General features: G+C 39.1%; 1 protein-coding gene and 3 non-coding genes across 5 annotated transcripts; all 4 read right to left on the bottom strand.

The window, feature by feature from the left end:
• Positions 1 to 6,702: 6,702 nt before the first annotated feature.
• TRNAK-CUU (transfer RNA lysine (anticodon CUU)) lies at positions 6,703 to 6,775 on the bottom strand. The gene has a single exon. It is a non-coding gene; the product is annotated as a tRNA-Lys (tRNA).
• Positions 6,776 to 7,397: 622 nt separating this feature from the next.
• TRNAK-CUU (transfer RNA lysine (anticodon CUU)) lies at positions 7,398 to 7,470 on the bottom strand. Its single transcript has one exon. It is a non-coding gene; the product is annotated as a tRNA-Lys (tRNA).
• Positions 7,471 to 13,901: 6,431 nt separating this feature from the next.
• On the bottom strand, positions 13,902 to 13,974 carry TRNAK-CUU (transfer RNA lysine (anticodon CUU)). The gene has a single exon. It is a non-coding gene; the product is annotated as a tRNA-Lys (tRNA).
• Positions 13,975 to 22,413: 8,439 nt separating this feature from the next.
• LOC147854416 (uncharacterized) lies at positions 22,414 to 27,196 on the bottom strand. Of its 2 annotated transcripts, none has more exons than XM_087331754.1 (10): positions 26,303 to 27,196; positions 26,078 to 26,217; positions 25,729 to 25,920; positions 25,303 to 25,547; positions 24,552 to 24,848; positions 24,234 to 24,335; positions 23,894 to 24,055; positions 23,437 to 23,499; positions 23,201 to 23,350; positions 22,414 to 22,969 (listed from the first exon to the last, which is right to left on the bottom strand). In XM_087331754.1, the coding sequence occupies exons 1-10, from the start codon at positions 27,142 to 27,144 to the stop codon at positions 22,919 to 22,921; spliced, it is 2,244 nt and encodes a 747-aa protein (XP_087187880.1). In that variant the 5' UTR covers positions 27,145 to 27,196; the 3' UTR covers positions 22,414 to 22,918. The 2 variants fall into 2 exon arrangements, with proteins under 2 accessions (XP_087187880.1, XP_087187879.1); XM_087331753.1 differs by having other exon boundaries at positions 25,729 to 25,926.
• Between the last annotated feature and the right edge of the window lie 228 nt (positions 27,197 to 27,424).

Consider the following 27,424-nt stretch of genomic DNA (forward strand, 5'->3'; position numbering starts at 1 on the left):
GCTCAATGAGCTCTTTACATAACTCAACCCAAGAATAATTGCAATAATGAGCATCAGTTCCTCTTCAGTTGTCGTGATTTCCGGCAACCAAAGATCTTTACCCACCAGCATATCCCTCATCTTCGACTTCCACACTGAGTAGTTGGAGCCGGTGAGCTTGAACATACTGCCAAACAATTCTTCCATTTCCTGTGTTGTTCGCTCTGATACTAGTTTGAAGAGAAATAGCATGGAATACTTCTCGGCCACAACCGAGTAATGAAACACTACAATGAGAATCAAAGACAGTAATGGGAAGTAGAGAGTGAACGGACGTACACACACAACGATAGAGAGTACACATAATGTTTACGTGGAAAACCCTTAATGGGAAAAACCACGGGAGCCCACAAACTCCAACTATCACTATGAAGAAAAGGGTACAATCAGAGACTCGAAGGCAATGACCTCGACCTCTGTATCTTCGCCAAGCGGCGGTTACAACTGAGTATAGGTCTGTATCTCTCTCTCTGTATGCAACAGTTATGCACATCCAACAATTTGACAACCACACTTCTTTTGTGATTGCCCTAGGTCATATATATACTCATATGAACTTAGGGCTATTTACAAATATAGCCTCAATAGGCTTACTCAAAACATATTTACAAATATGTCTTTTCTTCCGGTTCTCACTAGGTCCATCCGATCCGGTTTCTGGATCTCTTCGAGAACTGGGTCCATCCGATCCGGTTTCTGGATCTCTTCCGGTTCTCACTAGGTCCTCTTCATTCATAACCGGATCCCATCTAGAGGGACCGACATCCCAATAGTTGTCGCTCCGTAGCTCCGATGATGCACTTCTAGTCATCTAAAGCTAACTGATAATCTTTCTATGAAAAGAATATTAAGCAATTTCCTCACGGCCACATGGGGTCGATGTTTTCGTCAAGCACATTAATGTATGTTTCATTGATTGATACAAAAATTATGCTCAAACAAAAATCGTTTCTGACCATAGGGCTCCAGTGCTTGACGGAAAGGTTTAGTGCCTTTTCCTCTACCGTAAAACCTAATCGTCTCCACGCGCTCTTTACTTAACTAAACCCCATAACAATTGCGATCTTCCGTCCATTGTAAGGCGCCTTCTCTCACTATAATAATGCACTTGGATTCATCTAGACTTGACTCGGTCATTTTTTTCTAGCAAGAATATTAACATCCTCGTGGACAACCATACGATCTAAGGCTTGCCGTCAAGGACTTTTGTCCAGATATTACTCAGTAATAGAAACAATAACATTTAACTTCGAGATCGTCGACCATGGGGCTCGAACCCATGACTACAAGATTAAGAGCCTTGCGCTCTACCATCTGAGTTAGGAAGGCTCCATGTGCTTTTCTATTTATAGGGATAAGAGCAAACAATTTACTTTGACAATAGGAGTAAGGGACTTGCACACCACTGTTGAATTTACTGTGCGATTTAATACAACTCGAAGCATTTTCATGGGTATAGGGATTTGTGGAAATTTTTGTTAGAGGCTATTCGAATCTTCCATGGTAGGTACGTCGCCGCTTCATAGCTCCGATGAAGCACTTCAAGTATTCTAAAGGTACCTAATAATTTTGCTATGAAAAGAATATTAACCGGCTTCCATACGACCATATGCGCTCAATGTTTTGGTCAAGCATATTCGTGTATCTTTCCTTGATTGATAAAAAAATTATACTCAAACACAAATGGTTGTTGACCATAGGGTTCGAACCCATGACCAAAAGGGTTAGCACATTTTTCTCTACCGTAAACGTTGTCGTGCCTTTCGGCTCCGGATCGTTTGCGTGAGTCGGGTGGGAACCACCGGGGTTTTGGACTTGGAGAAAGAAAAATACAAATAAGGCTAGTAAAGAATAGGTATAAAGAGTTATAAGATAAGAATCTCGTGAATCCCACGAGTTTAGTATATTTAGTCAATATTTAGGTAGTAAGAGAGAATTATTTTAGCAAATTCGTGAATCCCAGGAATATTTTAGATTGATTGATCATTATAGAAAAATAATCAACAAAAAAAGAATATGTATTTAGATTGAAAGAAAGATATAAGAAACTTGTGAATCCCACAAGTATAGATTATATTATTTTCGTGAATCCCACGATTATATTAATTGGTGTTTTAGGAAATATATCCAATTTCCCAAATATTTTTCACACGCCTATTACATTGTGCTCCCCATCCTTATGTAGTGATGGGAGAGACTAAGCATAGCTACATGCTTTTTTTTCTAATATGTTCATGCACACTAAATATGCATGTGATGCTTTTCTAATCCTTCCTTTTATTTGCTAAATATAGTGCTCATGCACGCTAGATGTGCATGAGTCACTTTTTAGTTGCTTGCGTTTTTCTATAAAATATTCACGCACTCTAAAAATGCACGATTTACCTTTTAATAAAGGTAGGTGCAAATAAAGCACTTATAGTTATTAAATCTTTTTGTAGAACACTAAAGATAAGGTAGCATAATGGTAAAGTTGAGGTTTGGCTACGTGGAGGTACAAGGTTCAAATCTTGCCCTATGCATGTGATAAATATCTTGATATTCTTATTTTATTTATTTATATGTAATTAAATCGGTTATATTATTTTTACTTTTTCACGTAGTGTACGAAATACACTACGACACTCGCCCCCTCCGAACCCGCACATCCTCCGGTATGTGCCGAAGTTGCCGATGCTCGTTGTCTCCCCTTCATCCTCCGTTTGTCCCGCTATGTCAACTTTGTCTCTCCATTTTGAGTAGACCCATTCTTTCCACCCGAACCATTGTCGCCATCCGATCCACCATATTATTTGTTCTCTCTCGTCATATTCTTGGCCCTTGTCATTCATGGTAGTGTCTTTTACTGGCCTCTTTCTTGTCTTCATCAACCTTGACTTTTTTCCGGATCGCTCTCGTCCGATCGACTTTCGGTTTGATCGGCTTCCGATCGGATTCGTATTCGGCCGAATCGGAATCGGTTGTTTGGTTTTGATTGAGTCGGTCTCCTTCCGCCCCGGTTTCGATCTATCGGTTTCGGTTTCGGTTGGCTTTCTTTTCCTCGTTTTCACCAGCCTCGACCGGTCCAACCTTCGGTTGAGTCGGATTAGCTTCTTTCCGGATCGATCTCGTCTGATTGGCTTTCGGCTAGGTCGGCTTCCATCCATATTCGCGTTCGGCCAAGTCAGACTCGGTCGATCGGTTTTGACCAAGTCGACCCCTTTTCGGGTCGGCTTTCTTTCGGGTCGTCTTTCGGCCGAATCCTCATTCGCCCGATTCAGCTTTCGTTTGTGTCGTCTTTCGGCCGAATTCTCTTCCTTTCGGTTCGGCTTTCTTTTGGGTCGACTTTTGGTTGAATCCTCATTCGCCCGGTTCGGCTTTCTTTCGGGTCGTCTTTCGGCCGAATCCTCATTCGCCCGGTTCGGCTTTCGTTTGTGTCGTCTTTCGGCCGAATTCTCTTCCTTTCGGTTCGGCTTTCTTTCGGGTCGACTTTTGGTCGAATCCTCTTTTACCCGGTTCGGCTTTCTTTCGGATCGGAATCCCGTCCGGATCACCTTCCATCCAAACCGGCTTCCGACTTTACCTTTCTTGCTGCCACCTCCCGTCTCTCCGGTCTCACGTTGGTTCTCGGACACAACTGCCGAAGTCTCTAGAATTAGTGGGTAGGAATCCTCGGTATTATCATCCTCCATTGTTTCACCCATAGCCATATTCTCGGCTATCTCTCCGTCGTATGCATCGACTTCGACCTTTGTTTTCTCTCCGCCACCTTCTGTCTCTTCGGTCTCACGTTGCCTTTCGAACGCAACCGCCGGAGTCTCTAGAATCAGTGGTGGGGAAGTCTCGATATGGCCATCCGTCATTGATTCGTCCATAGCCACCTTCGATTCGATGTCATCTTTCGTGGCGACCTCCTCAATCAAGTCCTCCTTGCTCTCTTTCACTGCATCAATTATGCAAACATCAATTATGCTTACCCCTTTTTCACCCGATGTTTCGGACACTTGTATTCCGAAATCTTCTTCTACACTTGGGTTATCGGCCTTATCCTTCGCCATCGTTCTTTCGCAAGACAAGAGGGTAGCTTGTTTTACACCCTCTTCCGTCGCACCATCATGTTGTATTTCGGCCTTCATATCGGCTCCATCGTTTGTCTTCAATCGACCATCCTTCATCGGCCATGTCGTTGACAAGATTCTCATCTTCCTCTCATCATGTCTCCGGCATACCCTTTGGACTTCGGCCCAATTTTCGGTAAGACCATTCGTACCGTCATCGTCTTCGAGTTCGATCCCGATGTCCATCCTTTCTTTTCGATCGATCGATTTTACGAACATTAGGACTTTATCCTCCCCCACCAACCGTTGTTCCCGCTCCGAGAGTCGAGCAAAACGATTCTCGAACTCTAGGAATGCTTGTGTTGCACTTCGGTGGGTCTTCTCCGATGCCACCCATTCGTCGAATTCTCGTCGATCTTGTCCCTTCGATCTCTTGTAATCATATGCCTCTCGTAAAGCTTCTTCGAATGACCCCCATGTCGAGTTTTGTTGCCGTATCTTGTGGATTCTCTCTTGTAGCTCATCCGTGGCCACCCGATTGAAGGATGTCACTTGCAATCCTTCCGGTATCCCACATCGTATCATCTCTGCCTTGTAGTCATGTAGATAGCGTGACAGATCGTTTCCGTTGAATTGTCCGTTTCGTTGTACGAGCCGCTTTACTACCACCGTGATCTCCGACATCGCTCGTTGTTCTTGTAGCATCCGTTCGAACATCATCATCATCATGTTCATCGCCTCTTGTTGATTCTCCATCTCCTTGCCACCCGCCTTCACGTCGGGTTCACCAACTGTGTCGTGCCTTTCGGCTCCGGATCGTTTGCGTGAGTCGGGTGGGAACCACCGGGGTTTTGGACTAGGAGAAAGAAAAATACAAATAAGGCTAGTAAAGAATAGGTATAAAGAGTTATAAGATAAGAATCTCGTGAATCCCACGAGTTTAGTATATTTAGTCAATATTTAGGTAGTAAGAGAGAATTATTTTAGCAAATTCGTGAATCCCAGGAATATTTTAGATTGATTGATCATTATAGAAAAATAATCAACAAAAAAAGAATATGTATTTAGATTGAAAGAAAGATATAAGAAACTTGTGAATCCCACAAGTATAGATTATATTATTTTCGTGAATCCCACGATTATATTAATTGGTGTTTTAGGAAATATATCCAATTTCCCAAATATTTTTCACACGCCTATTACATTGTGCTCCCCATCCTTATGTAGTGATGGGAGAGACTAAGCATAGCTACATGCTTTTTTTTCTAATATGTTCATGCACACTAAATATGCATGTGATGCTTTTCTAATCCTTGCTTTTATTTGCTAAATATAGTGCTCATGCACGCTAGATGTGCATGAGTCACTTTTTAGTTGCTTGCGTTTTTCTATAAAATATTCACGCACTCTAAAAATGCACGATTTACCTTTTAATAAAGGTAGGTGCAAATAAAGCACTTATAGTTATTAAATCTTTTTGTAGAACACTAAAGATAAGGTAGCATAATGGTAAAGTTGAGGTTTGGCTACGTGGAGGTACAAGGTTCAAATCTTGCCCTATGCACGTGATAAATATCTTGATATTCTTATTTTATTTATTTATATGTAATTAAATCGGTTATATTATTTTTACTTTTTCACGTAGTGTACGAAATACACTACGACAACGTAACCCAGCTCCACGTGCTCTTTACTTAACTCCACCCCAGAACAATTGAAATTTTCGGTCGATGCTAAGGCACCTTCTCTCTTTGTAATCACGCACTTGGATTCATCTAGACTTCACTCATCATTTTGTTCTACCAAGAATATTAACACCCTCGCGGACAACCATATGATCTGAGGCTTGTTGTCAAGGAGTTTCGTCCAAATATTGTTCACTAATAGAAACAATAACATTTTACATGGAGACCAATGATCATCGACCATGGGGCTCGAACCCATGAACACAAGGTTAAGAGCCTTGCGCTCCATGTGCTTTTCGATAAGGTGTATTTATTGCGAGTGGATCAAACGTTTTCCTTTGACAATGGAAGTAAGTGCCTTGCACACCACTATTGAATTTATTGTGCGACTCATTACAACTTGAAGTATTTTCATGGGTATAGGGATTCGGGAATATTTTAGTTAGAGGCTATTCCGATCTTCCATCAAAGGTACACCCCCACTTTGTAGTTTCGACAAAGCACTTCTATTCATCTAAAGGTAACTGATAATTTCGCTATGAAACGAATATTAAGCGGCTTTCGTACAACCATATGAGCTCAATGTTTTGGTCAAGTACATTCATGTATCTTTCATTGATTGATACAAAAAACACAAATGGTTGCTGACCATAGGACTCGAACCCATGACCAAAAAGCTTAGCGCTTTTTCCTCTACTGTAAACCTAACCCGTCTCCACACTCTCGTTACTTAACTCAACCCCACAACAATTGCAATCTTCAGTCGATGCTAAGGCGCCTTCTCTCACTGTGATGACACACTTGGAGTCATCTAGAGTTGACTCATCATTTTGTTCTAACAAGAATATTAACACCCTCGCGGACCACAATATGATCAGAGACTTGCATGCAGATATTGTTCACTAATTGAAACAATAACATTTTACTTCGAGACCACTAATCGCTGACCATGGGGCTCGAACCCATGACCACAAGGTTAAGAGCCTTGCACTCTACCTTCTGAGCTAGGCTGGCTCCATGTGGTTTTCACTAACTTTCACAATAGGAATAAGTGCCCTATACACCACCATTGAATTTAGTGTGCGACTCATTACAACTCAAAGCGTTTTCAAGGGTATAGGGATTTGTGAATAATTTAGATACAGCCTATTCCAATCTTCCATCGAAGGTACGCCGCCGCTTCATAGCTCTGATGAAACACTTCCCAGTCATCTAAGGGTAACTGAAAATTTCTCTATGAAAAGAATATTACACGACTTCCGTACGGCCATATGAGCTCGATGTTTTGGTCAAGGATATTCATGTATCTTTCGTTGATTGATAAAAAAAACACAAATGGTTAATGACCACAGGGCTCGAGCCTATGACTAGAAGGCCTAGCGTATTTTCCTCTATCGTAAACCTAACCCAGCTCCATGTGCTCTTTACATACCTCAACAACAGAACAATTGACATCTTCCCTCGATGCTAAGGTGACTTCTCTCATTGTGATGACGAACTTGGATTCATCTACACTTGACTCATCATTTTGTTCTCACAAGAATATTAACACCCTCGTGGACAACCATATGATCTAAGGCTTGCCGTCAAGGAGTTTCGAATAGAAAGAATAACATTTTACTTCGAGACCAACGATCGCCGACCATGGGGCTCGAACCCATGACCATAAGGTTAAGAGCCTTGCACTCTACCATCTGAGCTAGGCCGACTCCATGTGCTTTTCATTAAGGTGTATTTATTGGGATAAGAGCAAACGTTTTACTTTGACAATAGGAGTAAGGGCCTTGCACACCACCGTTGAATTTAGTGAGCGACTTATTACAACTCAAAGCATTTTAACGGGTATAGGGATTTGTGGAAATTTTCGTTGGAGGCTATTCTGATCATCCATCCAAGTATAGCACCGCTTCGTAGCTCCGATGAAGCATTTCTAGTCATTTAAAGGTAACTGAGAATTTTGCTATGAAAAGAATATTAGGCGGCTTCCGTACGACCATATGAGCTAGGTGTTTTGGTCAAGCATATTCATGTATCTTTCATTCATTGATAAAAAAATTATACTCAAACACAAATGGTTACTTACCATCAGGCAACTAGTGGTTTGGTATGTTAGGTACAATATGGATACCATACGTATATAACATATTAATACTCGTATAGTACCTCCCAATTTAAAAATACTTTAAATACGTTTTCTTAATATGTTAAATACTTATTAAATACATAAAATACGTATTTTACATATAGTATGTTAAATACTTCTAGAATTTGAAATTTATTTACCTAAGGTATAATTATTGGGAGTCGACCAAACGTTTTACTTTGACAATAGGAGTAAGTGCCCTGCACACCACCATTGAATTTAGTGTGCGACTCATTACAATGTGAATATTTTAGATAGAGCCTATTCCGATCTTCTATCGAAGGTATGCCGCCGCTTCGTAGCTCCAATGAAGCACTTCTAGTCATCTAAAGCTAATTGATAATTTTACTATGAAAAGAATATTGAGGGGCCTCCATACGACCATATGTGCTAGTTGTTTTGGTCAAGCATATTTGTGTATCTTTCGTTGATTGATAAAAAAATCATACTCAAACACAATTGATTGCTGATTATAGGGATCGAGCCCACGACCACAATGTTTACTTACCTAAACCCATCTGCACGCGCTCTTTAATTCAAGACAAATGATCGCCGACCATGGGGCTCGAACCCATGACCACAAGGTTAGAAGCCTTGCGCTCTACCATCTGAGAAGGGCGGCCCCATGTGCTTTTCACTAAGCTATATTTATTGGGATAAGAGCAAACGTTAAACTTTGACAATAGGAGTAAATGGTATAGGGATTTGTGGAAATTTTACTTAGAGACTATTTCGATCTTCTATGGAAGATACGCCGCCGCTTCGTAGCTCTGGTGAAGCACTTCTACTCATCTAAAGGTACCGAATAATTTTTCTATTAAAAGAATATTACAGAGCTTCCGTACGACCATATGATGTTTTGGTCAAGCATATTCATGTATCTTTCGTTGATTGATAAAAACATTATATTCAAACACAAATGGTTGCTGACCATACGGCTCCAAACCATGACCAGAAGCCTTAGCACATTTTTGTCTATCATAAACCTAACCCAGCTCCATGCGCTCTTTACTTAACTCAACCCCAAAAAAATAGTGATCTTCCGTAGATGTTAAGGCGCCTTCTCTCACTGTGATGACACACTTGGAGTCATCTAGACTTGACTCATCATTTTGTTCTAACAAGAATATTAACACCCTCATTGACCACCATATGATTTGAGGCTTGCCGTCAAAGATGTTCATGCAGATATTGTTTACTAATAGAAACAATAACATTTTACTTTGAGACCAATGATCGCTTTTCGACCATGGGGCTCGAACCCATGACCACAAGGTTAAGAGCCTTGCCCTCTACCATCTAAGCTAGGTCGGCTCCATGTGCTTTTCACTAAGGTGTAATTATTGGGATAAGACCAAATGTTTTGCTTTGAAAATAGAGTAAGTGTCATGCACACCACTGTTGAATTTAGTGTGCGACTCATTACAACTCGAAGCATTTTCAAAGGTATAGGGATTTTGTGAATATTTTAGTTAGAGGCAATTCGGATTGTGCATCGAAGGTACAACGCCGCATTGTAGCTCCAATGAATCACTTCGAGTAATCTAAAGGTAACTGATCATTTTTCTATGAAAAAAATCTTAAGTTGCTTTCGTACGACCATATGACCTCGATGTTTTTGTCAAGCACATTCATTTATCTTTCGTTGATTGATAAAAAAATTATACTCAAACACAAATGGTCACTGACCATAGACCTCGAGCCCATGACCACAAGGCTGAGCAGCTTTTCCTCTACCCTAAATCTAGCTCTCATCTCAATGCACTCTTTACTGAATTCAAACTCATAACAATTCTGATCTTCGGTTGAAGGTAGGGTGCCTTCTCGCACTTTGATGACACACTTTCAATTATCTAGACTTGACTCATCATTTTGTTCTAACAAGAATATTAATGATGAGCCTCGCGTACACCGATATGATCTTAGCCTTTACATCAAAGCCTTTCGTGCAGATATTGTTCACTAATAGAGACATTTTAATACAACACAAATGATCGCAAACCATGAGTCTCGAACCCATGCCTTGCGCTCTACCATCTGAGCTGGGCCGGCTCTATATGCTTTTCGCTAAGTTGTATTTATTGGGACTAGAGCAAACGTTTTACTTTGACAATAGGAGTAAGGGCCTATCACACCACCGTTGAATTTAGTGTGCGGCTCATTACAACTCAAGCATTTTCACGAGTATAAGGATTTGTGAATATTTTAGTTATAGGCTATTCCAATCTTCCATCGAAGGTACGCCACCACTTCCTAGCTCCGATGAAGCACTTCTAGTCATCTAAAGCTAACTGATAATTTTGCTATGAAAATAATATTTTGCGGATTCTGTACAACCATATGAGCTCGACGTTTTGGTCAAGCACATTCATGTAAGTTTTGTTGATTGATACGAAAATTATACTCAAACACAAATGTTCGTTGACCATAGGGTTTAAGCCCATGACCAAAAGGTTGAGCGTCTTATCCTCTACCCTAAACCTAACCCGGCTCCATGTGCTCTTTATTGAATTCAACCCCATCACAATTGTGATCTTCCATCGAAAGTGGGGCTCCTTCTCTCACTCTGATGATGCACTCATCATTTTGTTCTAACAAGAATATTAGCATCCTCATGGACAACCATATGATCTGAGATATTACGTCAAGGACTTTCGTATACATATTGTTCACTAATAGAAACATTTTACTACAATATCGATGATGGCTGACCATGGGGCTCAAACCTATGACCACAAGGTTAAGAGCCTTGTAGTCTACCATCTAGGCTAGGCCGGCTCCATACGCTTTTCACTATGGTGTATTTATTGGGAGTGGAGAAAATGTTTTACTTTGCCAATAGGAGTAGGGGTTGTGCACACCACTTTTGCCTTCCTCTCCAGACAGAACACCTTCGATTCCTAACCGGAATCGGACCAAAGGACTGTGGTACGTGGTGGTCAGGTCTCTTTTACGAAACGGTGTCGCGTTGTTACGCGCGTGCGTGTAGAAGGGCGAGACCACGGGGGTCTTGGACTAGGGAGTGGAGGAGAAAGATTAGCTCAAGAGGAGAAGAGAACGAATATGACATTATGATAGAAGAAGAAGATGCAATCAAGATACTCAACAAGAAGTTCTATTAAGAAATCAATGATTACAACAAATGGTGGCCGCCATGGCCGCACCAAACGACTATATGAAAAACCCTAAAGGAAAACCCAAGAAGAAAATCGTAACCGAAACCCTAACCCTAAAACGAAATGGGAAGAAGTAGAACCCTCGACTAAGTGGTATACCTTACTCACACAAAATAGGCAACCCCCACAATGGTGCCTTCTCTCTCCTTTTATAGCACAAGGAGGGAAGACCGCTTACAAAAGTGAGACTAAAATATCCCCTTTCATTCAAAGGGGATATTTGCCTTGATTTGGGGGAGGGTGAGATTGATGGCCCCTTAACTCCCACCTCCTCACAAACAACTAGGTACCTATGTACCGCATAGTACCTCTCTCTCTCTCTCTCTCTCTCTCTCTCTCTCTCTCTCTCTCTATCTCTCTCTCTCTCTCTCTCTCGCGTGGATGTGCGTACAACCACATCACCTTTATACCTTTATTACTATTACAAATACATTATGTACGTGTGCAACGTTGCACATTGCTCTTTGGCTCTCGTTGCTCGGGTTTCCGCTTGTGGACGAAAATCTTCACGACAACGGGATGACACCCTACAGATTATGTAAGAGGATACCTCGGGTTATGCATACACGATAGGGAGAGATAGATTACTTAACAATTATTGAAAGCGAACAATGACACAAAATAGACCCAACATTGTTTAGATTACGGAAATGAGTACTGATTACAGTTACACGGCTATCTACCGAAATGTATCAGATACACTTTAGTAGGATTAATTACGTACTAGTACCCTCAGACTTCTCTCCTATAGGTCTCTCTTTCTTCCTTCTATCTCCTACTCCTTATATAGAGGCTCCTCGTCACACTCCTTCTCCTTCCACGTTTTCGGTTGTGTTTTTTTTGGCTCCTTCTGATTGCTTTCGGTTGTTTACGTACTGCTACCTAATTCCTATTGTGATTCGTATGTTACTATTCTGGCCCATGGAAAACAACCACCGTTAATTTTAGTGCGTGACTCATTACAACTCAAAGCATTTTAACGAATATAGGGATTTGTGAATATTTTAGCTAAAGGCTATTCGAAGGTACGACACCGCTTCATAGCTCGGATGAATCTCTTCGAGTCATCCAAAGCTAACTTCTCATCTAAACCTATCTCGGCTCCATGCACTCTTTACTTAACTCAACCCCAGAACAATTGCAATCTTCGGTCGATGCTAAGGTGCCTTCTCTCACTGTGATGACGCACTTCGAGTCATCTAGACTTGACTCATCATTTTGTTCTAACAAGAATATTATTAACACCCTCGCCGACAACCATATGATCTACGGCTTTCCGTCAAGGACATTCCTGTAGGTATTGTTCGCTAATAGAGACATTTTACTACGACACCAATGATCTCCGACCATGGGGCTCGAACCCTTGACGACAAGGTTAAGAGCCTTGGGCTCTACCATCTGAGCTAGGCCGGTTGCATGTGCTTTTCACTAAGTGTATTTATTGGGAGTGGATTTACTTTGACAATAAGAGTAAGAGCCCTCCACACCACCGTTGAATTTATTGTGCGACTCATTACAACTCGAAGCATTTTCATGAGTATAGGGATTTGTGAATATTTTAGTTAGAGTCATCTAAAGGTAACTGATAATTTTGCTATTAAAAGAATATTAGGAGACTTCTATACGACGAGATGAGCTCGAGTTTTTGGTCAAGCACATTCATGTATCTTTCATTGATTGATTAAAAAATTATACTCAAACACAAATGGTTGCTCACCATATGGCTCGAGTCTATGACCAAAAGGCTTAGTACCTTTTCCCCTACCGTAAACCTAACCCGGCTCCACGCGTTCTTTACTTAACTCAACCCCAAAACAATTGCGATCTTCGGTCAATGCTAAGGCACCTTCTCTCACTATGATGACGCACTTCGAGTCATCTAGATTTGACTCATCATTTTTTTCTAACAAGAATATTAACACCCTCGTGGACAACCATGTGATCTTAGGCTTTCCGTCAAGGACTTTCGTGCAAATATTGTTCAATAATAGAAAGATTTTACTACAGGACCATCATGCAAATATTGTTCCCTTTAATAGAAACATTTTACTACAAGACCAATAATCGCTGACCATGGGGCTCAAACTGATGACCACAAGGTTAAAAGCCTTGCGCCCTACCATCTGAGCTAGGTTGGTTCCATGTGCATTTCACTCAAGTGTATTTATTGGGACCAAACATTTTACTTTTGACAATAGGAGTAACGGTCCTACACACCGCCATTTGAAGTTAGTGTGCAATTCATTACAACTCAAAGCATTTTGAAGAGTATAGGGATTTCTGAATATTTTAGTCAGTGGCTATGCCGATCTTCCATCGAAGGTACGCCGCCTCTTTGTAGCTACGATGAAGCACTTCTATTCATCTAAAGGTAACTGATAATTTTGCTATAAAAAGAATATTAAGTGGCTTCTGTACGACCGTGTGAGCTCGATGTTTTGGTCAATCACATTCATGTATCTTTCGTTGATTGATACAAAAATTATACTCAAACACAAATGGTTGTTGACCATAGGGCTCGAGCCCATCACTAGAAGCCTTAGCACCTTTTCCTCTACCGTAAACCTATCCCGGATTCAAGCGCTCTTTACTTAACTCAACCCCAGAACAATTGCGATCTTTTGTCGACAGTAAGGTGACTTCTCTCACTGGGATGACACACTTGGAGTCATCTAGACTTGACTCACAATTTTTTTCTAGCCACAATATTAATTGTTAAGCCTCGGGGACAACCATTGGATCTGAGGCTTTCCGTCAAGGACTTTCGTGCAGATATTGTTCACTAATAGAAACAATATCATTTTACTACGAGACCAATGATCACCGACCATGGGGCTCGAACCCATGATCACAAGGTTAAGAGCCTTGCGCTCTACCATCTTAGCTAGGCCGGCTCCATGTGCTTTTAACTAAGGTATTTATTGGGAGTGGACCACATGTTTTTATTTGACAATGGGAGTAAGGACCATGCACACCACCGTTGAATTTAGTGTGCAACTCATTACAACTCGAGGCAGTTTCACGGGTACAGGGATTTGTGAATATTTTAGTTAGAGGCTATTCCGATCTTACATTGAAGGTACGTAGTCACTTTGTAGCTCCGATGAAGACAATAGCCAAAGAACATCTATAACAAGAATCATGAACCCCAACTAATGTTGGCAAAGAAAAGGAGCCCGAGTCCACGACTGATGAGCTCATAAAGGGAATGAAGGATTTACAACTCAAGTTCACAAAGCTTGAGAAGGGAGAAAGCTCAGGTATCAGATAAAAGCCCAATGGGGAAGAAAAAGGTGAATTAGTTTGTCGATGCATATGGTGCAATAGCACGGAGCACCTCAAAAGGAAGTGTTAGAAAGAAACTTTATCTTCTATCAAAATGAGAGGATCCACTCATCGGAGACCTAATAACCCCTAAAATCTAACTTCGGCAAAGGTGGGATGAAGAAATTGATGAAGGACAAAGAGTCGAAGAATGTTCAAGCGATGTACTTTTCGACTACCTTCAGGTTGAAGGTTGATGATCTCAAGATTGGATCAAGATTTTGGGGAAAGGTGATAAAGTCCAGTAATGACAAAGAGTCCAACCACCGGACTTACGAGAGGTCGGCGACGAGATGAATAATACTAGGTGGAATGACCTAGTATATTTCAATGATCGCCAAGATAGCAAGGATGAATGCCCATGAGGTGATTGTTGAAGAAAAGAGAAGAAGAACGGAAGAAGCGAGTCCTTCAAGAAAAACCGAGATCCGTGAGCAAAAGAAAGAAGAAATGGATAGAGCTACTGTGGGGCGATGAAAGAAGACAAAGGTAAGAAGAAGGTCGCCCCGTCATTCAAACTTGCTTCCGATATCGAAACACCCACCGACCTAAACCAGGTGCTCTAGAATCTAGGATTCTTGACAACGAAGTCGAGTAAACACTTCGCGAAGTATTAGGGATCGAGAAGGAGTTCCACGAAGTGATTATCGACGTGATTCGAAGAAAAAGACAAGTGATTGAAGAAACATGTGCAGTAAATACCGTCATGATATGGGAGGAAGATGAAGATATGGACACTGCATTGTTAGCTAGGGTACGGAGTGCCAACATGTAGTGTAGTCGTGAAGTGGAAAGAAGCCATTACACCCGCGTGCACTGGGCTCGAGCAACAACCGAGTTTCCAATCAGAATTGGAGATCAGATGGAACCGTGTGTGGTGCGCATCAACCATGGCTCCGAGATCAACATCATATCATTTGATTTCTACAATCACGGCATATTGCCAATAGAGAGGAACCATGGCTGGAAGGTTAGAGTAGCAATGAAGGTCATGAAGGATTTATGTGGTGCATGCCCCAATATTAAAGCTACGATTGGGAATATGTTAGTAGATCAAAACTTCTTCGTCCAAGAGAAGTCATTTTATCTGGTAATCCTGGGGTAGTCGTACATCACATCAATATGGATGGAGACTAAAGTGATTGATAATGGAGCAGCATTTGGCAAGATTCGGAGTCAAGATGGGAAGAGGTCGGTAATGTTCCTTCTGTTCAACCAAATCAAGAAAGGAATAAGGAGCATCTATGGGATCATCCACAACGAGATGTGGAGATTTCGTACAAGATTTGCAAGATAGGCCCTTACAAAAAAGGGCCATGAAGCCCCAAGGGAGAACATGAGGATTTTGAAGAGGATCAAAATGAAGTAATGTGAACTCGCCCACAGGTGTCCAAGTTTAGAGGGGGTGGGTGTCGTGAAGTTGAGGATTCACGATATTGAAACAATGTTAAAAATATTTCGAAGTACATTTTCCATTTGGAGCTTGAGACGAGGAGCATGTAGGATTTTTATATTCATGAATTGGAGTTTGGAAGCCCAAGATACAACCTCTAGAAGGATCAATGTTACCTTCAAGATCACTCAGGACACAAATGTAATTATATAAAAAAGGGGAGTTCGAAATTAAATGAGGGCAATTTTGTAATTTCTGGATTGTAAAAAATATAAAATAGAATTTATAAATAAATAAAAATTAAAAGAAATAATAATAATAATAATAATAGTGTCCATGCATGAGGCGGTTTGTCAATGGCCTCAAGGAGGGTGGTTGGGCAGTTTACCCCCTATAAAAGCCACTTCCATGGTGGTTGAGAAGGGGGGAAGAAGAGAAAGCCAGTGAAGAAGTTCACGAGGGTGGGGATGCAGAGGTCACGAAATCAAGAAAATGAAGAAGTTGAAGTAGTTTATCTCAAAACCTTATCGGAAATAAAGGTTGTGAGTTTAAATCCTACCAAAATCACTTCCATTTGCTAAACAAGTTTTGTAAGATAAGCATACTATATATAAAGACAAAGTTAAAATAATAGAGAAAAAAAAGAGTTTAAGTGGTTTATTTGATAAACCTTATTTCTAAGAGAGGAGCTAAGTTTGAGTCTTGCAAAATAACATTTGGCAAACAAATATTGTAACTGGTTTTCTACAAATAAAATTATTTTCATCACAACATCACATCTATCTTGTCATGACACCATTCGCATGATTATCCTTGAGTTACAGAACCCCAACGGTTGTGACACACAACTACAATCTTTATGACAGCATCTGATGCGGCGAAAGAGGCCTTAATGGCTCGGTCAGCTGCCGCACACGTTTCAACAAGTCGACTCCAACTCGGCTCCAATTGTCTTTGTCGAAAATTCCGGTTCAGCATAACACCTCGAAGCATATAGACGTGAGATATCACTTCGTTTGGGACTACGTCATTCCAAGGAAAATCAGCCTCAAGAAGATATCTACAGTCGACAATGTGGCAGATGGGATGATCAAGTGTCTTCTGAAAGATCGATTCTGATCCCTTCAGCACCAGATGGGTGTAACAAAGAACCATTCTGGTTGAGTCGAACATTCAAGATGGTTTCAAACGATCAACAAATCCGCATAGTCGACTCAACTTCAGAATCTCTAATTGGGATTCCCTTTTGGACTAGTTGATTCGACTTTAGCTCTTCCAGCCTCGGTCGACCCGGCTTTTTGTTTCCGGATGTTGCCGATTCGGACAAAAGTTGACTTGTTCGAGAACCCTTTGTATAAATTTGTATTTTCTATTTATTCTCATGATTACAGATTTTTGTTGTATACGCCCATTATGGGGGATTGTCGAATACGGGAAATAATGGACATATTCACACTATCCCATTTGGCCATACTAGGTTTTAGGCTATTTATGTAAATAGTGGAAAGGGTAGTTGGTATTTAAATTGACGCTTGTAACCTAGTTTTCAAGTGGTTGTTGTTCATTTCATATATTGTGTTGTTGTAACTTTGAGAATAATACAGTTACATATTGTTGTGCCTAACCCTTTCTCCTCTCACTATTGCTTTTCATTGCTTGATCTTGTCTCTTGTCTAAGTTGTCTTTGTCTTCTTCAATCTATTATTCCTCTCTGTTATAGCTTTGAGTGTTAAAAAGATCTTCGACTAAGAGTGTTCATTTGTTCCACTACTAACGATTGGTTCCAACAATGCTCACTGAACACCTTTTATACAAGTCTTCGAAAGGACTGACAATACAAGTACTTCAATGCTCACACGTGAGCTCTGACACTAAATGCTTATAATATTCCTATTTACTAAAATAGGAATGTAGGCCTCTAACAACTTGTCGGCTCCCAGTCGATCTGGTTTTCGGATTCTTCGGCTGATCCTCCTCAACCGACTCGACGGTCGGCTTCTTCAGCTTATCCGGCCTACCGGACTTTAGCCGGTTCGGCTCATGTTGAGCTTGTCTCTCAACAATATTTGACTATGAGGCGTACGCGCTTGTGCCACAGGATGAATGCCGAAAACTTGAGCGAAGGTCGCGGAAATGCATTTTTCTTGGAATCTATGAAGCTGACAGCAATTTCAACTATCAGCTTTGGGATCCCAAGAGTCTCCATGTTGTTTGAAGCTCAGACGTAGTGTCCAATGAGTCGGAAATGCACAAGGCAGTCGAAAGTCCAATTGAACCAAGAAGAGTCACTTTTTCGGATGTGCCAACTCTTCTAGATGGTCAAGCACAACACATGAGGTCGGTTTCACGAGTAACGGAATCACCATTTCCCGATTCAGTTGAGACCAATACTATGGGGAGGGCCGAAACTTTGGCCTAGCCAAATTCGACCAATTCGGCTCCAGCCCATCCGAACACCTGAAATACGGACGTATAGAGTACGATCGTATCAGAACCGGCTAGGCAAGTCTTATCACGTAGATTTGAGAGACTATGGCAGCCACCAAAAAAGTACTCTCCTAGCCTCTTCTTTACAGATTCAGGTGAGCCGATGTCATTTGAAGAAGCTTCGGCATGTGCCAGATTAGCAATAGAATAAAAGAAGAATTCATCCTATCGGAGAGCATCAAACACGGGACCTAGTAGCATTGCCGAAAAATCGGCGTGCACTTTCGTGCAAATGGTTCTTTCGACTCAAGGAGACAACCGATTTGGCAAGTCCCAAGAATAAGGCCAGGCTAGTTGCAAGGGGTTTTCGGCAAGAATATGGGGTCGACTTTGATGATTTTTTTCCACCCATAGTGAAAACGAAAACCCTTCGATTCTTAGTCGAAATAGTCACTATTGGGGACTTAGAGCTTCTTCAACTAAAAATGGTGTTCCATGGTGATAAGAAAAGTCTTTACGGCCTCTAGCAAGCACCGAGGGAATGGTATCAAAAATTCTACGACTTCATACAATCTATCAGATTTTCTCCGAGTGATGATGAAAATTGCCTATACTCGAAAGATGCACGACATAGATCACCCATCTTCATTATCCTCTATGTGGACGTTATGTTGCTCTCCGACCGAAATATTGAAGAGCTTGTCGAACGCATTCGGCATTTGCGATTGAAATTCGTTATGAAGGACTTGGGTCCTGCGTGTCACATTCTCAAGATGAAGATCACAAGGCATCACGCTAAGAAACAATTGTTTCTATCTCAAACGAACTACATCCGATGATTTTTTTGCGATTCAACATGCAATCAGCTTGATCTGCTTTGACCCCGCTACCTACCAACCTTCAGTTGTCTCAGAGAGAGTGCCCAACATCCGGTTCGAAGGGGGATCACATGAAGTTGGTATCATACACATCGGATGTTGGCTCTTTAATGTATGTTATGGTCATGACACAACCAGACATAGTGCATGTGGTAGGAGTCGTAAGCATATTCATGCACTTTCTCAGTCAACAACACTTGAACACAGTAAAGCATATCTTCAGATACCTCATTGACATAGAAGACTTTGGCATCCACTTCAGACCAAACGAACCTTTGGGCTTAGTTGACTACACCAACTTGAACTTTGTCGACTGTCTGAACAGCCGAAAGTCGACATCAAGTTACCTCTTTCTGATTCAGCATGTAACCATCTCATGGAGGTCGAATCTTCAGGAGGGTACGGCTACCTCGACGATTGAAGCTGAATATGTAGATGCGTCCAAAGCTGCTAAAGAAGCGTTACGGTTCGGTCAATTAGCCTGCACATTTGGGCAAGTCAACCTGAATTCGGCTTCGGTCATCTTCATAATGCCTTGAAGCATATCGAAGTTCGATATCATTTTGTTCGGGATTGCATGACCAAAGGAAAACTCAGCTTGGAGAAGGTTTCTACAGTGACAATGTTGCAGATGGGATGATGAACTGTATTTCAACCGACCGGTTTCGGTCGATTTGACAACTAAAGATGATTTCGGCTCGAGCAATTCAGGAGCAGATGGGAGTACAACAACTTTCTGCCCAACTACGACAGAAATCGTAGTATGTAATCGTCTTGTTATATCTATGTCTTGTTTCTTTTATTCTTACAGATTCTTTTGTAATATGCCCATTACGGGGGAGTGTCAAATATGGTAATATAATGGACATATTCACATTACCCTATTGAACAAACAAAATAAGGTTATTTCAATAAATAGCATAAAAAATAGTTGCCCTAGTTCGATTAGTATATAACCAACTCTATAACTAGTTTGGATGATGATGATGATGTTATTTCGTTGATTCTTGAATAAAATAGTTTGTACTTTGTGCCTCTTAATTTTCCCTCTCTCACTCTTTTCACTGTTGCAAGTTGTCTGGTACATCTCTATTCTTTGCTCTCTTTCATTAACTTGTCCATTACCATAGTGTTGTGTTGTAATCATAGAATGAACCATACGTATCATACGTGCATTCCCATTCGAGAATGATTCAATCAAACGTGCATGGTAAATCATCTCAAAGTTGGATTGGATTGACTATGGTCTATATTATATATTGATTCACTCTCAATCCCAATAAGTGGACTCTAATCCATTGTGAACCACCAATATAAGTATGGTTGCAATATTTGCATTGTATCACATGCATAGTTTTGGGATGCTTCTTAAGAATCAAGACATCTCTATCATCCTCACTTTAGAACTTTACAAAAAAATGAGTATGAACTATAAAGATTGAATCAAAATATGTCATTAAAAATTATAATCAAACGTTCAAAAACTCATAAAATGTATATTCGAGAATATGAAGAAAACATGACATAAGTAGTACTAGCATAACAACTTACCACTAGGGTGACCTAATTTCTAATAACAAAGAAATAAAGAAAGAAAAGAAAAATGAAACGATCAAAAACTCATAAAACATATATTCGAGAATATGAAGAAAACATGACATAGGCAGTAGTAGCATAACAACTTACCACTAGGGTGACCTAATTTCTAATAAGAAAGAAAAATAAAAAATAAAAAGAGGAACATGACACTAACATAAAATTTTGTCATGACATAGGCAATAGTAGCATAACAACTTACCACTAGGGTGAGCTAATTTCTAATAACCAAAAAAGATAGAAAAAGAAGAAAAAGGAACATGACACTAACAAGAGGATATGAGAAAGTTAGGAATTGAGCCCAAGACACAAGTAATAATAGCACAACTTACCACTAGGTTGTGCTTAGTTCTAATAATACAAAAAAAGAAAAAAGAAGAAAACTATTATAACACTAACATAAAATTTTGCTATGGCATGGTACTTATGAGAGAGAGAGAGATGAGAAAATTGGGAATCAAACCCAAGACATAGACAGCAACAGCATGACTCCTTACCACTAGGGCGAGCTAAACTTGTAATAACAATGAATGCAAACAAAGAAAAAAAAAGGAACGTATTTTCCCCTTTCCAAACATGTTCATTTCCAAACGTTTAAATGTTTGCATGAACACGAATATTACAGTCTATGGTTGTAATCATAGATTGACATATTCACATTCGTCGGGTTTCCCATTCGAATACGAATACGAATGGGTGGTCACGTATTCGTTGAACTCAAAAAAAAAAAAAGATCTGTCTTTTTTAATTTTCTAGGATAAAAAAAAAGGAACTTGACAATAAATAGGGATAATAAAAGAGAGACTTGGGGATTTGACAATACTAAATTTTTATAATAAATGTATAAGTTATAAGTTATAAGTATTCGTTTTATTTTTAAGAAATAACGAAAATAAAATAAAGCCTCATTAATTTCTTACTTTTTATTCCCTCAAAACTTATAGATATTTTTACTTTGACATTAAAAATAGTACTTCAAACTAAACATACCTTCAAAGTTCATACTAATCATATTTGTATAATAAATATAAAAATATTCGCTTTTTAAAAAGTAATTAATTAATTGATTAATTAAAATAAGTTTTATAAACTCTCTTGACACTATAATCTATTAATGAATAATTGTTCTTTTTTTGGTGAAATAAATTTATTTAAATAAATAAATAAATATTTAATATTTATTTTGCAAAACGAATGGTTTTTTAATATTCTTGCGACCATTTCGTATTCTCGAATATTAAGAATATTGCGCATGAAGAATATCATGAATATCATGCATGTGTCAATCTATGGTTGTAATCATCTACTCAAGATGACCCATCTCCATCAATAACTTCATAAGGGAGGAGATAGAAGTATTTTTTACACAAGCAAGTGATGAACATGAGACCAATATCCAAATCACACAAAACCAACTTTGCTACCTAATAACTTAATAGAGAGGAGGAGATGGAAGTCTTTTCTACACAAGCAATAAAATTGCATCACCATATGGTGGCCAAACTTGTGAAGACAACCGAGAATTGAACCAAAGTTGACTACCTATGTATGCAAAGAATCTGTGACATTTAGAGAGACAAGTTGCATCGATGATAAGTTGGTGATACACATGATGGTTCAATGCAATTGTACCAAAAATGACAAGGTGTATACATGACACTAATTAATGTCACCTTAGATACTATTTTATGAGAACATTAGAAGGATTTCATACATCATCACAATGTAGATTTCTATCACCTGATGAGACAAACCATCTTTTCCAAGCTTTTTTATATCTCTCACATTAGATGTAGGCATTGCATTGTTAATAACATGAGAGCTACTACTAACATGCATCGACTGCCGAAAGTAGATATTTTCCCACAAGAAATACTATAATCAATTGTTTTCTAAACAAAGCAATATACTTTATGAATTTTTATAACCGCTTTGATTTCCAAGATGAACTCACTTTAGTTGGCTCTGAGCAGGTGGTTCTCATTCATGATCGATCAGAAGGCGATTGACTTTGAAAAGAACTTTGTACCATGTCCAAATCTAAGGTTTCCCCAATTAAGCTTTTTGAACGAACACACATTACACTAACGTCTCAGCATCGATTTACTCCATTGTCAGAACTTTATCATTGTAGTTTTGTGTGGATTGAAGCATGATCAAGAAAGATTCTTCTTAAATGTGTCCCTTCTAGAAACAGTTTTTCTGAGTATTAAAGAACCACTATTGTTGTGATCTAGTCCAGTACATTGTGGTAGATACTCTGCTCCCAATCTGTTCAACAAAGAGAATTAGATGTCACAAATCATGCAAATCATGCAAACTACTAGACAGTCATTGTGTTTCAAGAAGCAATATAAAGACTTTATCCATCACTCAGGAAGCAATATCAAGATAAGTAAATCTTCATATCCTCTATGACGAATCAAAACCCTAAATTATGGTTTTAACTACACTAAATTGACGAATCAGATCCCGCATTAAAAATACATGCACAAACTATACCTGGAGTTTCCGAGCTACTTCGACATCACCTTGCTCCAGGGTTGTTGGAGTACTTTGGAATTTATCTGCCATGCTTATGCTTTGGTTGTTGATCATTTTTCTGCTATCTGCCCCCCACTCTGCTTGCAAAAACCTCTCGTACCTTTTAACCTAAAACTCTCACCAGCTTTGTTAAGTTTCCTCAGTGAAAATCAATGACAAATGTATTACACTGCCATGCTCTAAAGATAACAAACCTCATCTTGCAATGATTGGATCTGCTCTGTGAGAGCAGTGATTGTTCTTCGAAGTCTATTAATCTGTCACAACATTTTGAAGATTAACATAAACAAACAATACACAAGAACTCTGACAGAAACTTATTATGAATTATCGTGACACTATTGCCAAGAAGACAAATATATACTCTGTATTCTATCTTCTCTTTAGTGTGCATATGGCATTCTATTTTTTGAAAACAAATTGTACACACTTAAAATAGGAATTTACAGCTACATGGCAAGACATAATAGGATCAAAATATCTAAATATTATGGAGATCATCTTACAAGATAACAAAACCTACTCAACAAACATCACCTTAAATTTTGATTACATTTCACTCATAATTAAATAGGTTTACTTATACATGAAAGACATCACTGTCAATGGCATCTTAGATTATCTACTTTAGAATGTAGGGTACATTCTTACAGTCAAGTTTTGCAGTGATTCTTTCTTAGCGCAATCTGAAGTGATGTTGGCAATTTTCTTTTGGAGCTCTTCAATTTCATTCCGTTCCTTTTTGGTGGGAAGTTGTGCTAACAACTTTGTCTGTTTCTCTAATCTTACCCTCTCCTTCCTCAAACGTTGAGTCTTTAATGACAAATTAGAGGGACAGAAACTAAATGTTAGAAATACACGTGCAATTCTCTTCTAAAACCGTATTCTTATGGTAATAAATTGCTCTTTACAGTTGCTAGCATGAATACCAAAAATACCATAGAAATCGACATATCAGAATTTAGAAGCATTTTTTATGCCAATATTTTACCTCTTCCTCTTTGAATGCATTGAATATGCTCATTTCAGATAGTTTTTTCTGCTCCCATAAAGCTCGTTCTTTTGAGAAATCTGCTGTTTCATGTTCTTTCTCCTATCAACAGTTGAAAAAGAAAACATCGCGACTAATTTCACATTCAACATGGTTATAGTTCATTGTTTCATAACCACTACTGATTTCTAAAACTTCTAGAATATAGTTGATGTAAAAACTAATTATATTTAATCTAAATAAGAATATCATTCTAAAAGAACCTAAAAATATTCATCCTGTCAATCTAAAGAAAATTATAAGGAAAAACGAAAATACCTTCAAAAGCTTTTCTAACCTTTCGTTTTCCATTTGTAACCTATGAACTTCTTCCTCGAAAGCTTTTGGAACTGTGGTTATCTTTGGTTCTTTTCTTCCATTTTCTGTAACATTACATTCTTGTTCCCTAGTTTGCAAATCATCATTATCTATTGTATGAAGTGAAACTGAGCTATTCTCAGATGTAGGATTTTCTTGTCCAGCTCTATTCAAGTGGTTTCTTGGCATTTTGTTGTTGATATGAAGGGAGTGTAGGCTCTTTAATGTTGCACCATATTGTTGTTCAGGATCCATAACCTATGTAAGCAAAGGAATACAATTTTGAAAATTAAGAATTTGCTATGTGTTAAACAGACACTATAAACAAGTAGAATAAAATAGAATTTGCCTAGTACGAAAAGGAACACAACATCCACATATCATGAAAATTTGTTTCTTGTAAGTGAAAGCTTCCACATGGTTCTCATTATACAGTCATAATCACTATATAAAAAGACAGAACTTATGTTTTTAACATTAACAGAGGCAATGATTTGTTTCATAACCCCCTTGTTAAGATGGCATTTTACACTTGTCATAACCACCCATTACGACAATATATTTCGTGTTAGATTACTATTTGCTTTTGGAGTTCAGAAAAGGAAGACCCTATATTGACACATTGATGCATTGAACACACTTTGTGAAAACAGAGCATCAATTTTTAATGCAATAAAAAGTTGTGAATATAAAACTTTAATCTTGTAGCCACCTCTGAATTGCTGGTTATCCAAGGAGTTGTATCATCGAACTCGCTAATTCTTTTGATATTTCTATGGTCTATGGCTTCCATATAATTTTCTTGCCATGGGTGCCTTACAGAGTTTGCAATTTTAGATGTTTCATTTTGCCTAATCACTGTGTCATGCAAAGGATCTTCACATTGATCCTCATATAATTCTTTTATTCCATGTCCATTGAATGTTTCTTTAACTTTCTTGCTTAGGTTGCAATGCTCTGTAACAAACCAACATTTTCACTTAGAATTCGTAGTCAAAGGTTAAACAATTGGATTTTAGGAGATCCATATGATGGTCTTTCCATGTGCCAAAGACTAATTCAAGGGTGATACTGAGGTAAACACTACAATTTGAAGTTCGGCGCAAATACATATATCTAGGCACAAAAAATTACCCACCTTCAATTTCAAATGCTGCTAGCATATTGGAATTTCTATATAGAAAATCCTCATCCTGTTCAGATAAGGTACTCAAATCCCTCTTATAGCCTTCAAAGCTGTTCCAAAGCATGCTACTTCTACTGGTTGTTACTTCATTTTTTCCATCAACAACTCTACGATCACAAAGCTGCTGAAGCTTATTGCAGTTCCCTGCAGCTACATTTTTTATACTATATCAGCATTATTGGTAAGGAGCTCAACATGCTTATTCTGCATAGAATAATCATGTTCACGTCCAAATTTTATATATCTAGAATTGATCGTAGAAAGAAAAAAGTGCACATAGAAATGTAGCACAAGAGCATACCGATAGGTTGTTCCCATCCTCTTTCACTTTCCTGTTCAGACTTTTCTTGATTTTGATCAAGGTCATCATTCTCTTTGCAAAGAATTCTACGAGTTTTTTCGGACCAAGAATCATTGTGTATTTCAGATTCTCCAACATTCCTGTCATGAATAAGACGCCTTCTATACTTAGGCAATGTACACATACTTCTTTTTCCCAAAGTTTAGGGGATTGAGTTCTTTCTACCTTTGGTGGTCAGGATTGATCGCTCTTGGGTCATGATTCTCAAGCACCTTCTCTTCAGGAGCTAAACCGTTTAATGATGAATACAAGTATTTATCATGATTAATTGATTTCATATTGTGTTTCTCTAGCATCACTCCTTGGTAAAGAAAATCCTTTGAATCAATCAATGGATCTGAGCATCTATCAGGATAAGTTGCTTTTATGTTGTGTTTCTCTAGCATCATTCCTTTTTCGTGAAAATCTGTGACCGAGGTTGATGAATCTGAGCATCTCTCGGGATCGAATGTTTTCATATTGTCTTTCCCTGGCATCATCTCTTGATCAACAAAATCCTTCGTTGATTCGATCGATGAATCCATGTCATAGATGCTACCACTATGAGAAGCTGATGAATTTCCCTCTAAATCATAATCATCACCATCCTTATCGAACTGAGAGTTCCAAAAAGTTTCATTTGCATGGCATGCTTCTTTATCTTCACCATCAGATGAATCTATGGAATAACTTAAATAACCGTTCTGTGTTGATGGTAAAACCTTTTGGCCACCAAAGGCCTCATTTTTATCATCATGTTCAACCATTACTGGTATGCCTTCTTTATTGAGAGAAGGAACGTGATCTTCAGACCACAGAGGATTACCATAGACTAAGAGATGATTATCCTTGCCGTTATCATCCTTATCAAACCCTTCGTTTTCATCACTGTGGAAATCATAAGAAGAAAAGAAAGCGCCTTTCTGAAGAGAGTGTTGGAAACCATTCCCTTGGTTGAAATATGCTCTGTTTCTGCGTGCAAACCCAGTCATTCTGTTTCTCCTCCTTCTCTGTGACGAGACGTCCATCGGATGAAGAAAGAGAAGGAGATGGGCAGTCTCCTCTGTTTCTCTACTCGCTGTTCTGTTTCTCTGTGTATGCTCTGTTCTGCTCTCTGCTTGATAATGGCTTCTGTTGGGGCAAGAAAAGGAAGGATTTCATGGAAGAGCTTTCTTGATGGAGTTTGTTAAAAGGTTTTTCAATGGTTTTTCTTTCTCTCTTCTCTTCTTCTCTACACACTCTCTCTCTCTCATCGTCTATTTACCAGAATGCCCCTCCTTGAAAGTTCCAAATTTACCAAACTACCCC

Source organism: Azolla caroliniana, unplaced genomic scaffold (genome assembly GCF_043228905.1).
Source record: "Azolla caroliniana isolate FFs.n. ecotype wild unplaced genomic scaffold, voAzoCaro1.0.p SCAF_15, whole genome shotgun sequence".
Taxonomy (NCBI): Eukaryota; Viridiplantae; Streptophyta; class Polypodiopsida; order Salviniales; family Salviniaceae; genus Azolla; species Azolla caroliniana.